Here is a 14,130-nt window from a genome sequence, read left to right as displayed (position 1 = left end):
TAGAATGTAACAGAATAATTTAGAAATAGACCCCCATATAACATAATCATTTGATTTATCGTTAGAATACCACTACAACCCGAGGGGGAGGAGAGAATGTCTTTTCAATAAATGATGTTGAATACGTTGTATATTTGTATGGAAAATATTAATTTGACCTCTACCCCAGACCACACATAAAAATTAACTTCAAATGGATTGGAGACCTAAAAATTAAAAGTAAAATAGTAGAAATGTAGAAGAAAATGTAGGAAAATATCTTTTGTGACCGTGGATTACGAAAAGATTTCTTAAACTAGGCACAAAAAGCACGAATAGGTTATTTTTTATTAAAATTAAAAACATCTGTTCATTGAAGGACATCATTTGGAGAGTGAAAAGGCAAGCTGGAGATGATGTTTGTGATATAAGTATCTAAAAAGTACCTTGTGGGGCACCTGCGTGGCTCAGTTGGTTGAGTGTCTGTCTTCGGCTCAGGTCATGACCTTGTGGTTTGCAAGTTTGAAGCCCACATTGGGCTGACTGTTGTCAGTCTGTCAGCGCAGAGCCTGCTTCAGACCCTCTGTCCCCCTCGCTCTACTCCTCCCCCACTTGCACTCCCCCCAAAAAAATATTAAAAAAAAGGTACCTTGCACCCAGAATATAGAATCCTACAAATGAACAGAGTTCCCAATTTAAAACATGGGCAAAAGTCTTAAAAAAAGTTTTTTTAACGTTTATTTTTGAGAGACACAGCATACGAACGGGGGTGGGGTAGAAAGAGGGAGACACAGAATCCAAAGCAGGCTCCAGGCTGCACTCCATTGAACTGAGTTGAACTCAGACGCTTAACCAACTGAGCCATCCAGGTGCCTCCCAAGATGGGCAAAAGTCTTGAACAGGCACTTCTCAAAGGAGGATATTCAAAAAGCACCTAAAAGGAGACTCAACATCATTAGCCATAAAGGAAATGCAAATTCAACCTATAATGAGATACTGCCATACATTAGAACCAGGCTTACCTCTCCATTGAAACTGCTCTTGTATTAAATTTTTTTTAACGTTTATTTATTTTTGAGACAGAGAGAGACAGAACATGAACAGGGGAGGTTCAGAGAGAGGGAGACACAGAATCTGAAACAGGCTCCAGGCTCTGAGCTGTCAGCGCAGAGCCCGACGCAGGGCTCGAACTCACGGACCGCGAGATCATGACCCCAGCTGAAGTCGGCCGCTTAACCGACTGAGCCACCCAGGTGCCCCGAAACTGCTCTTGTGCCATCTCCGTCCCCTAATCCTGTGGACACTTTTCAGTTATGTCATTTGAACCTGCTGACGATGCTCCTCTTCTTGAAATGTTTGGCTCTAAAGCAGGGCAGAGGGTTTTATGTGTGGTGAGGGTTAGGAGGTAGAAAGAAGCAGCTGACAGAGTAGGCATCAAGTCATGTCAACTGTTTAACAGCAAGGTTTCTTAAGGATAGTATGTCAAGGTGTAACTCTAAACTTTCCAATCAGAAACCCATACATTACATCCAAAGGAGGTATGTCTCTTGGTAACAATTCATAAATTCCATTATTAAAATTCAATCAGAAATGGTCATTTTAACCAGTGTCAAATTATTTACTTGTAATGGGAGGTAGCTCCTATCATTTATCCAATATCTCCTCCCCAATATTGGATATATACATATTCCAACATTGTGGGAGGAGTACCGGGATTCTCTTTTCTTCAGCCTCCACTGAAGTATAGCTCATCATGTCTTGTCCTTTTTGGGTATCAGGTCCATGGTTTGTTATGGCCTTCTGATATCAGGGCCATAGCCTTTTGGTTCTCATCTTTGTTCCAGGACTCTTAGTATTTCCAGAACTCCCAAGACTTCCTTTTTTATGGACTCGGGTGTCTGGCTGTTTCCCCTCTCTCTATTCCATCATGTAATGTTCTATGAGGCTGTACATGGAACTTTTCATCACTGTGGCCTTTTCTTTGGTGCCATGTTGAAGGTGGAGCTTCTCTTGAGGCTTGCAGTTTTCTGATTTATAGCCTGAACACAAGTTCCAGATATTCTTGGGTACGTTTCTCATTTGTCTGAAATTACTACCTCTTCTAAATGAAACCGAGACGGTGGGTGTAATGAGGTGCTGGGTAACTTGTTTGGAATCTATGCAGCATCAGAACAAATTCCCATGCTCTTAGATTCCTGACTGTCCCTACCCTGCCAATATATTAGGGTAATTCTTGGTACATAACAGGTGTCCAGTAAATTACCTTCACAAGTAAAATTGGTGTTTCCTGTTTATGTTAAATATCACATGCTTGTTGGGAAGGAAAGCTTATAAAATACATAGAAGTGCAGTAATCGGACAAAAAGTACTGCATACTCCCCCAACTCTAAAACAATCTAACTTTTTGGAGACCATCCTTCATTCGTAGTTCTCAAAAGTTCATACAAATACAGTTTTATATAGAATTTTATACCATACATGCTGCACTTACATTAAAAAAAGTTTTTTTTCTAGTCCTTTCCCCTACTTCTCTTCTCCCTGCCTTCAAGGTAACCAATATTAACAGCTTGGTATATATTCAGCCAAGTATATATACTTGTTTCCATGCTCATCACATACACATATATACATAAATGGGAATGACCATTTAACAAAAAATGAAATCCTGTACACATAAAGCTCTGCAATAAAGCAATTAGTTATTAAAAATTGTGGAAATACCTTGAGATCAACTAGTGTAGATATAACTAATTTTAAAAATTACTCATGCTGTTCCATAGAATGGCTATATCACACTTTATTCAACCATTTCCCAATTAATGGGCATTCACTTAGTCTCCACTTGGTTTTCTACTTTGCCTCTACAAACAGTACTTCAACAAAAATCCTGACTTATGTGTATTCTTACGCACTGATGCTGTTATTTCTGTGGGGAAGATCCCCAAAGTGAGACTGCTAGGTCAAAGTATTTTTATTTTAAAATGTTATTAAAATATTTGAATACATATTGCTTAACTGCTGGTGGAAACAGAAGTCGATATAACCGTTTGTGTTAAGAGTACATGGTTTCCCAAATCCCACTACCAAAAGATCTCTTAATTTTTGCCAACTCCATTTAGTGGAGGTGACATCTCATTGGTTGTTTTAATTTGCATTTCCCTGAGTACTACCTTAGGTTTATAATATTTTCAGAGATTAATGGCAATTTGCTCTTCTATGACTAGCCATCTAGTTCAGACAGATTAAAGACTTTAATATAAAATATAAAATTAACAAAATCTTAGAAACAAATTTAGAACACTATGTATAACCTAGGGATTAAGGAGACTCTTTTAACTAAAAGAGTAAATTAATCTAAAAAGGAAAATAAATATCTATGAAAAATTAAAATGTGGCAACTTCTTTTACCATATAAAAAAGCATAAAAACAAATGCTAGATTAAAAAATTTTCAAACACACATGACAAAGGATTCATATTTCAAGTATATAAAGAGCACCTCCAGATTTGTAAGAAAGACAAACCAATAGAAAAATAGGTAAAAAATTATAGGCAATTCATTGAAGATAATTTAAGTGAACAAAGTATGAAATCTGGGTGAAGGCTTTCATTTGTCCACTATTTTTCTCTACTGTGAATTTGCTTGTAACTTCTAAGATTTAATATGAGTTTTCCACATTTTTATGTTTATAAAGTATCCCTTAAGTGTGTGTTTTCTAGTGAATTGCTCCTGAAAGTTTTCCCACATTCATAAAAGACACAGTTTATAAGATTCTCCTTGTAGAGCTGACATCTGGATGAATGGTTTGTTACTTTTTATATTAACTGAGTTTCTCTCTGATGGGTTCTCTGATGTACAGTAAGGCTTGAGCTACTCCTAAAGGCTTTTCCACATTCGTGACATTTATAGGGTTTTTCTCCAGTATGCATCCTCAAATGTACAGTAAAATCTGAGTTGGTTCTGAAGGCTTTTCCACATTCTTCACATTTGTAGGGCCTTTCCCCAGTATGAATTCTCTGATGAAGAGTTAGCTGTGATAGAGTGATACAACCTTTTCCACATTCCTTACACGTATAGGGTTTTTCTCCAGTATGTGTTCTCCAATGCACTGTAAGGTAGGAACCCCTCCTGAAGGCTTTTCCACAGACATCGCATTTATAGGGTTTCTCTCCACTATGGATTTTCTGATGTTCTGTGACGTGTACCATCTGGCTAAATGCTTTCCCACAGTCATTACATTTAAATGGTTTCTCTCCAGTATGTGTTCTCTGATGGGTATTAAAGCCTGAGTTACTTGTGAAAACCTTCCCACACTCATTACATTTATAGGGTTTTTCTCCAGTATGCCTTCTTTGATGTACGGTAAGTTGCGATGTGTTAGTGAAAGCCTTTTCACATTCATTACATTTATATGGTTTTTCCCCAGTATGGGTCCTTTGATGTACGATAAGGTAGGACTTAGTCCTGAAAGATTTCTCACAATCATAGCATTTATAAGGTTTCACTCCAGTATGGATTTTCTGATGCTCCTTGAGATTTACCATTTTGGTAAATGCCCTCTCACAGTCAGTACATTTATACGGTTTCTCTCCAGTATGAATCCTCTGATGCACAGTTAAGTGTGATTTTATTCTGAAAGACTCCCCACATTCATTACATAGATAAGGTTTTTCTTCAGTATGAATCCGCTGATGTATAATTAGGGATGAAGAACGCATGAAGGCCTTTCCACATTCATTACATTTATAAGGTTTCTCTCCTGTATGCATTCTGTGGTGTACGGTAAGGCATGAATAATTAATGAATGCTTTTCCACATTCGTTGCATTTATAGGGTTTTTCTCCTGTATGAATTCTTTGATGTTCTGTGAAATTTGCTATACGATTGAATGCTTTCCCACATTCATTACATTCATAAGGTTTTTCCCCAGTATGAGTTCTTATATGTACAATAAGGCTGGAATTACTTCTATAGGCTTTCCCACATTCATTACATCTGAAGGGTTTCTCTCCAGTATGAATTCTCTGATGAACATTAAAAATTGTGGTATTCTTGAAAGATTTCCCACATTCATTGCATTTATATGGTTTCTCTTCAGTATGAGTCTTCTGATGTACACTAAGATAGGACTTATTCCTAAAGGCTTTCCCACAATCATTGCATTTGTAGGGTTTCTCTCCATTGTGAGTCTCCTGATGTCTTGCAAGTTTTGATTTATCACTGAAAGCTTTCCCACATTCGCTACATTTATAGGGCTTCTCTCCGGTTTGAATTCTCTGGTGTTGATTAAGGCGAGCACACTGGCTAAAAGATTTTCCACAGACATTGCACTGATAAGGTTTCTCCTTAGTATGAATTCTCTGATGTACCATAAGTGACGAAGAAGCAATGAAGGCCTTTCCACATTCGTTACACTTATAGGGTTTTTCTCCAGTATGAATTTTTTTATGTTGACTGAGATATGAAGGCTGGCTGAACATTTTCCCACATTCATTACATTCATAAGGTTTTTCTTTAGTGTGCGTTCTCTGATGTTGAATGAGTAATGACCTGTAACGAAAGGACTTTTCACAGGTACTACATTTATAGGGTTTTTCTTTATTATTGTATTTTTTTCCTAAAGTAAGTTCTGAAGTAGGCCTTACAGCTTTGCTGCCTTCTGTATCCTTGCAGATTTTCTTTCCTAGATGGGTATCTGTAATCAAATCTAAATTCTCAGTGAAACTTTCACGTGTTTGGCATTTGCTGTGGGGCCCTTCTGTGATAACTCCCGCTTCTGGAAAAAGAATAGATCCAAATCTAAATCCTCTTTGACCAGTGGAAATTTTCTTGTGAGTAACTATTCTTTGACTCAAATGATTTTCCTGACTATTTTGCAATCTCAATATCCTTTCATTCCATTTCCATAATCCTCCCATGCTGGGGTTCCACAGACTGTTCTCTGTGAGTTTATCTCTTATGGTCTCTTGTGATACATCTTCAGAAGTATTTTCTGTTGATACAACATTCTTGGCTGCAGGTTTGGTCCCCAGCTCTGGGGGGAAAAAAGATAAAAATCAAATCAAATGACTTCTATTTCCTAAGTTAGGAAGATCTCAGTAAACAGGATAATAAAAGGGAAAGCTGAGCTGATAATGAATACAAAGTTTTAACTGCTTCCAAACTGGCCTTATTTTCTAAGGAGGAGACAGGTTTGAGGGAGACTGGTTGAGCCAAGAACCAAAGTAACAAATTCAGAGTTTTTCCCCTGCTAAACAAATTCATTTACGGTAACCCCCTAGAATCTAAGCCTCTCAAATACTTCTTTTCTCATTTCCTTTATAGTCAGCATTTATAGAGCATTCTTCATAGTCACGACTACTTCCTTTCTTTCCATTTACTCTACAAACCAGGCAGTTGTTTCCAACCATACTTTCTATTTGTTTTCATTCTTTGTTTGCTAGCTTTTTTGTATGACGGCTTTCTCAAAGTTTCATGTGAGATCAGCTTATTCAAGTCTTTGTATGTACTTATTAATCAAATGTTTATGGAAAAAGACACTCTGATTCTTCAAAAAGTAGTCTGAACAGTAAGTTAGTAAAAATTAGTATTTATAGCTATTAATATTCTAAATAGTGATAATAATTATCACCGAGGGTAGTTTTGCAACCTTTTTATATCTTAACAACATTCCTGTATGTCTGTCAAAAATTGGATCAAAACTACTTATACCTTGAGTTTTAAAGTAAAAAACTATCCACAAAAGGTTTTGATCCAGTTTGTTTTTTTAAACATTGAGAAAAAATTGCCTGTAAATGAGTTTGCAAATTTATAGAATTTGCAAATTTATAGTTTGCAAATTTATAGTTTGCAAATGTATAAATTTTTCTTAAGTTTATTTTGAGAGAGAGCATGAGTGGGGGAGGGGCAGAGAGAGAGGGAGAGCACCCCAAGCAGGTTCTGCACTGTCAGCACAGAGCCCAACGTGGGGCTCAAACTCATGAACTGCAAGTTTATGACCTGAGCTGAAACCAAGAGTCTGACGCTTAACTCACTGAGCCATGCAGGCACCCACGTTTAGAAATTTAAAAGAAATATAATAGTAAAATTTTACATTGTATATACAAACAAGTTGTAAGACCACCACCCTGCAGTGTAATATTTTTCAAAATAGGCCAAGTTTTAGGTTTAGGGCCACCAAAGAGGACAACTCTAGAACCCAGCTCTTTTAAATGTCTAATTGAATTAAGGTAACTGAGGACTGTTAGAACCTTGATCCTGGCGGCCTGCCAAAAGCAAACAATCCTCTATGAAAAAAAGATTACACAATCCAGAACCTCAAATTATTGTTATAGGTTTTCACATCAATGCTTGACAGTGAAAAATAATAGGCATACAAGGAGACAAAAGTCTAATTAGAAAAAAAGTCAAGAGAAGAAACAGATCTAGAAGGAATCCAGACAGTTGGGGTCTCAGACATAAACTTACAAAATAGTCATGATTAGTATATTCAAGAAAATAAGACAAGACCAGTAATTTCACCAAATAATTGGAAAGTATAAAATAAGAACCAAATGGTGATTCTAGAACTGGAAAATAACTCAAAGGATAGGCTGAAAAACACAGATTTGACACATGAGTGTTAGCAAAACGGGAAACAGGTCAGTAGAAAATATGCATATTGAAGTACAGAATGATGAAAAACTTGAAAACTTAATTTCAAAAGACATTAGAGACACATGGGATAGAGTGATAAGGTCTATCACAGATGTGAAAGAGTCCCAGAAAGCTCGAAAGAGAAGTGAGAGAGAATGGGATGAAATCAAATTCAAAGAAATAATGCTGAAGCATTTTCCAAAACAGAATAAAAAATATCAAGCCATAGATTTTAGAAGCCAAATGAAGTATGGAAACCAATTTGACAATAAACTTCATATATTGAAAAAATAAATAAAAGAAAAAAAAAAGAAGCCAAATGAATTCCAAGTGGGAGAAATACAAGGAAAAAATAATGGAAACTAAAAGATTTTGGGGGCACTTGGGTGGCTCAGCGGGTTGAGTGTCTGACTTAGGCTCAGGTCAAGATCTCGCAGTTCCCCATGTCAGGCTCTGTGATGACAGCTCAGAGCCTGGAGCCTGCTTTGTATTCTGTGTCTCCCTCTCTCTCTGCCCCTCCCCTGCTCTCTCTCTCTCTCTCTCAAAAATGAATAAACATTAAAAACAAAAAACTTTAAGAGTTCTATCAAGGAGCACCAACAGATCAGAGGTTGCAAACTACAGCAAATCTGTCCCACTACATTTTCGTGTGGCCAGTAAGATAATAAACATTCTTAAATGGTTGAAAAATATATTAAAAGGATAATATATTGTGACACATTAAATTATGAATTTCAAATTTCAGGGTCCCTAAATAAAGTTCAGTGTAATATAACCACATTCTTTGGTTAACATTTCGTCTTTGGAGGCTTTTGCACTTACAATGGCTGAATGGAGTAGTTGCAACAGAGGTATTATGTCTCTCCAAAGCCTAAAATATCTACTGTCTTGTCTTTTACAGAAAAAAGTTTACTGACTCCTGAATTAGACAGATGACTGACTTGTCAAGGGAGTCGATGTAAGACAGGAAACAATGGAATGATACCTTCCAAAATGCTGAAAGAATGTAAATGCCAACCTAGAAGTCTATTATCTAAAAATGAAGACTGAAGATATTTTTAGACAAAAAAGAAAATGTGGGTAAAATAAAATATTAAAGGGTACTCTTTAAACAGAAGAAAAATAATCCTAGATACAAGCTCAGAAATGAAGAGAAATAGGAGGAGAAAATATAGGCAAAAACATAGGCAAATCTAAATGAACACTGACGGAACAGAACATTAATAATGCTCTTATGAGATCTGACATATAGACACAGTTAAAATACATAATTTCAACAACATACAAATCAGGTTAAATGAAATAAGTGGTTGTAAGATTCTTGTGTTGTTTAGGAAGAAGGACAATTTACATTAGACTGCTGAATGAAGGATGCATGCTTTAATCTCAGAGTTAACCACTACATAACTAATTTTGGAAATTTGTAATTACCAAGTAAATAGAAAAATAAGATAATAAATCTAAATGCATGAATGGGGGAAAAAAGAATACAGAACGTGCAAGACACTTGCACAGTTAGATGATAGATTTAAACATTACGTAACTGAATTATATGTATAGGAACTAAATACTCCAAGAGATACAGACTGTCAGATTGGTTAAAAGAAAAATCTAACAATCTGCTACTTATCAGAGAAACAAAATACAAGGATATATAAAAGATGACCGTGAACAGAATTAAAATGATATACGATAAAACAATAACCAGAAGAAAGATGCTGTAATAATATTAGGATGAGGCAAAACCAGTACAGAGATAAAGACACTTCATGAGGATAAAAGGTCCATTTTAACAGAAGGATGTAGCAGTTATAACTTTGTGTTTACCTAACAGGACAGCTCCAAAATACATAAAGCAAAAATTAAAGCAACTAAAATAAGAAACAGACAAGTTTACAGTCTTACTGGGAGACTTTGAAAAACCTTAATAACTGACAGAATAAGCTGACAATCAGTAAGCACAGAGATTTTAGCAACATAATATATTTGGTATAACTAAAACTGCACTTAGTACCAATAGGCTACACATTTTCTCCAAGTGCACATACAACGTTTTCAAAAATTGGCCGTGTGGTAACGCAAATTTTAAGAAACTTATAAAGACTAAAATCATCCATAGCATGTTTTCTGACCACAGGGAAAATTAAGGTAACAAGAATACTCCCTGAACTCCAGAGTTCAGATATCTCAGTGTGTATTCTTTCTTTCATAGCAATTATAGTTCTTTGCGTAAGTTCATAACAATCTGTTTTCCTGGGGCACCTGGGTGGTTCAGTTGGTTGAGTGCCTGATTCTTGATTTTGCCTCCGGTCATGATCTCACGGGTTTGTGGGCTCGAGCCCCGCATTGGGTTCCTCGCTGACAGTGTGGAGCCTGCTCGGGATTCTGTCTCTCTCCCTTCCTCTCTGCTCCTCCCCCACTCATTCTTTCTCTCTCAAAATAAATAAATAAACCTAAAAAAAAAAAGAATACTAGAAAATCCCAGATGGTACAAGATTAAGAAAAATGCTTCTAAAGAGCACAAGGGACAAAGACATCACAATGGAAATTATCAAATGTTTTGAACTCAATAATTATGAAGTTGCTACATTAAAAAAAAAAAAAGATGTGATGTAGTCTACTGTGGGGGGCCGGGCCCCGGTGCCAGGCTGAGACCGGGTCGAGCAATGTTCCCCGTTGACTCAAGCCAACCCGGTGATTCCCTCTCCCATTCCCCCACTTTCAAGGGCATACGAAAGCCTTGTCAAGGCTGAGAGAGTTAATTCCTGAAGCCTGTGGTCTGCAGGTATTGGCAGTAATGCTACCTCCCTTTTTCTACCTCGAGTCAGATAGAAACAAACATGGGAATTGTGTTTTGCTAGCAATCTTATCAACAAGGTCTTGTGACCCGTCTAGAAAATGCACAAGAAACACAGAACTAAATGTTTTGGTTGGCAGCGATTATGTGAAACCTGTTTATTCTTAGAATGACCTAACCCATAAGAGTCTGGTTATAAAAGATTGTGTACAGCAACAATAAAGCCGTCACTTGGGCCATCAGCCCAGGGGACCCTCCTATTCCCAAACTTTCTCTTCTCTTCTCTTTTCTTGCATTCCCCTACCCTCAGGACCCTGACCTCGGTGTTTGTCGCGCCGGTTGCGACAGTCTACTTTTCTTTTTTTGGTGTTGTCAAGAAGAATTTTCCCTTGTCTTTTAATGGGGTGTGATGCAGTCTAGATTGCCTTAAATAAGCTATAAAAAAAGAGTGGCTGGGGTGCCTGGGTGGCGCAGTCGGTTAAGCGTCCGACTTCAGCCAGGTCACGATCTCGCGGTCTGTGAGTTCGAGCCCCGCGTCGGGCTCTGGGCTGATGGCTCAGAGCCTGGAGCCTGTTTCCGATTCTGTGTCTCCCTCTCTCTCTGCCCCTCCCCCATTCATGCTCTGTCTCTCTCTGTCCCAAAAATAAACGTTGAAAAAAAAAAATTAAAAAAAAAAAAAAAAAAAAAAAGAGTGGCTGAAAATCAACGATATAAGTACCCAACTCAGGAAGTTAAAAAAGACCAGCAAATTAAATGCTAAAAAGGTTAAAAATAATAAAGAGAAGAAAGTAATAATATAGAAATCAAACACACAAAAAAGTTATTTTAAAAGCCAGATAAGAGGGGCGCCTGGGTGGCTCAGTCGGTTGAGCGTCCGACTTCGCTCAGGTCACGATCTCATGGTCCGTGAGTTCGAGCCCCGCATCAGGCTCTATGCTGACAGCTCAGAGCCTGGAGCCTGCTTCAGATTCTGTGTCTCCCTCTCTCTCTGGCCCTCCCCCCATTCATGCTCTGTCTCTGTCTCAAAAATAAATAAATGTTAAAAAAATATAAAAAAAAAAAAGCCAGATAAGATTGGGACACTTTGGCTTAGGTCATGATCTCCTGGTTCGTGGGTTTGAGCCCCACATCAGGCTCCACACAGACTGAATAAGAAAACAGAGAGAAGATTAAAAAAAAAAATCAGTATCAGGAATGAAAAGGGAAACATTACTTCAGATCCACATAGACATTTAAAGGAGAGGACAGTATGCCAATAAATTTAAATTTTAGAGTAAATGGATCAATTCCCAGATACATATAATTTACTAAAACAGAAATAGGAAATATTAATAGTCCTATAGCTACAGAAGGAATAGAAACTATAATTAAACTCCTTCCCTAATAAAAGCATGAGGTCAATGTGGCTTCCCTAGTGAAATCTATGTATCTTTTTGTTTTTAATTTTAAGCTTTTTTATATGTATCTTTCCCTCTCTTACAACTCTTTCTTATCCTCACTATAAGCTGGTGGCCTTGCTTCATATTTTACTGAGAATTCAGAGCCTATTAAAATCGAATGCCTTGATCTTCTCACCACCATTTGACCTTTTATCTACGCCTGCCTTCTCCATCTTTCCTAGTGTTATAACAGAAAGGTGACCTCTCTGCCTATCAGTGGTGAAACCCTCCTTCCTTTTCCTTTCTTGAGTTTATCCTCTTTAACCTCCTCAGACATGTGAACTCTTCAGTGATCCCTTGGGTCTTCCAAAGTCAATTTCTCCCTCTCCATCAGGGTATCTTTCTTATTACTCAGTCATGCCATAAATACTCCCATCTTAAATACAAAACAAGAGTTTTTTCCCTCATTCCACACTTTCCTGTAGCCACTGCCCCATCTCTCTTTCCCTCTTGATGGGGGGAGGGGGAAATCCTTCTCTAAAGAGTCACCTAAAACTGTCTCCAATGTCTACTTTTCATTCACTCTTTTAAAAATATATAGTATTTTCAACAGTCAACGTTAATGAGAGGAACTGAAGATGATACATGGGTTGGAAGAGCCAATATTGTTAAAATGTCTATACTACCCAAAGCAATCTACAGATTCAATGTAATCCCTGTCAAAATACCAACAACCTATTTCACAGAACTAGAATAATCCTAAAATTTGTATGGAACCACAGAAGAGCAGAAATAGCCAAAGCAATCCTGAAAAAGAACAGAGCTGGGGGTATCTCAATCTCAGATTTCAAAATATATTACGATACAGCAGTAATCAAAACAGTATGTCACTGGCACATAAACAGACCTAGATCAATGGAACAGGATAGAGTCCAGAAATAAACCCATGGTTGTATGGTCAATGAATCTATAACAAAGGAGGCAAGAATATACAATGGGGAAAAGACAGTCTCTTCAACAAACAGTGCTGGGAAAACTGGACAGCCACATGCAAAAGAATGAATCGGGACCACTTTCTTACACCATGCACAAAAAATAAATTCAAAATGGATTAAAGACATAAATGTGAGGCCTGAAACCGAAACATTCCCAGAAGAAAATATAGGCAGTGATTTCTCTGACATCAGGCATAGAAACATTTTTCTAGATCTGTATCCTCAGGCAAGGGTATCTAAGCAAAATTAAACTACTGGGAATACACCAAACTAAAAAGCTTCTGCATAGCAAAGGAAACCACCAACAAAACAGAAAGGCAACTTACTGAATGGAAGAAGATTATTCACAAATGACGTTATCTGATAAGGGGCTACTATCCAAAATACATAAAGAACTTATACAACTCAACACCCAAAAGACAAATAATGTAATTTAAAATGGGCAGAAGACATGAAGAGATATTTTTCTAAAGACATCCAGATGGCCAACAGACACATGAAAAAATGCTCAACACCACTACTCATCAGGGAAATGCAAATTAAAACCACAATGAGATACGACTTTACACCTGTCAGAACAGCTAAAATAAAAAACACAATAAATAGCAAATGCTGGTGAGGATGTGAAGAAAAAGGAACCCTCACACACTGTAGGTGAGAATGCAAACCGGTACAGCTAATATGGAAAACAGTGTGGAGGTTCCTCAAAAAAATTAAAAACAGAAATACCATATGATCCAGTAATTCAACTACTAGGTATTTACTCACATAAAACAAAAAAACTAATTTGAAAAGATACACGCACCCCTATGTTTATTACACTACTATTTACAATAACCGAGATATGGAAGTAGCCCAAGGGTCCATCAATAGATGAATGGATAAAGAAGATGTGGTGTATATATAGAATGCAATATTACTCAGTGATCAAAAAAGTGAAATCTTGCCATTTTCAACAATGCGGATGGACCCAGAGGGTATAATGCTAAGTGAAATAAGTCAGAGGAAGACATATACCATATGATTTCACTCATTGTGTGATGTAAGAAACAAATGAATAAAGAAAAAAAGAGGCAAAAAACTCCCAGACTCCCAGAGAACACACTGGTGGTTGCTAGAGGGTAGGTGAGTGGGATGATGGAGGAAATAGATAAAGGGGGTTATGAATACACGTATCTTCACGAGCACTAAGAGATGTACGGAATTGCTGAATCATAATACTGTGCACCTGAAATTCATATAAAACTATATGTTGGGGCGCCTGGGTGACTCAGTCGGTTGAGTGTCCGACTTCGGCTCAGGTCATGATCTCGGTTCATGGGTTCGAGCCCCGCGTCAGGTTCTG

At 37.4% G+C, this 14,130-nt stretch overlaps 1 protein-coding gene across 8 annotated transcripts in view; it reads right to left on the bottom strand.

The window, feature by feature from the left end:
• Window positions 1–306: 306 nt before the first annotated feature.
• Window positions 307–14,130, bottom strand: part of ZNF624 (zinc finger protein 624) — a 38,394-nt gene continuing 24,570 nt past the window's right edge. For all 8 annotated transcript variants that reach the window (XM_045044260.1, XM_045044257.1, XM_045044255.1 and 5 more), the window contains one exon: window positions 307–6,013. In XM_045044260.1, coding sequence (XP_044900195.1) covers window positions 3,795–6,013 — 2,219 coding nt within the window. In that variant the 3' untranslated portion in view covers window positions 307–3,794. The remainder of the gene's footprint in view (window positions 6,014–14,130) is intronic.

Source organism: Felis catus, chromosome E1 (assembly GCF_018350175.1).
Source record: "Felis catus isolate Fca126 chromosome E1, F.catus_Fca126_mat1.0, whole genome shotgun sequence".
NCBI lineage: Eukaryota > Metazoa > Chordata > Mammalia > Carnivora > Felidae > Felis > Felis catus.
The sequence above is the reverse complement of the archived record's forward strand: the minus strand, read 5'-3'. Positions and strand labels throughout refer to the sequence as shown.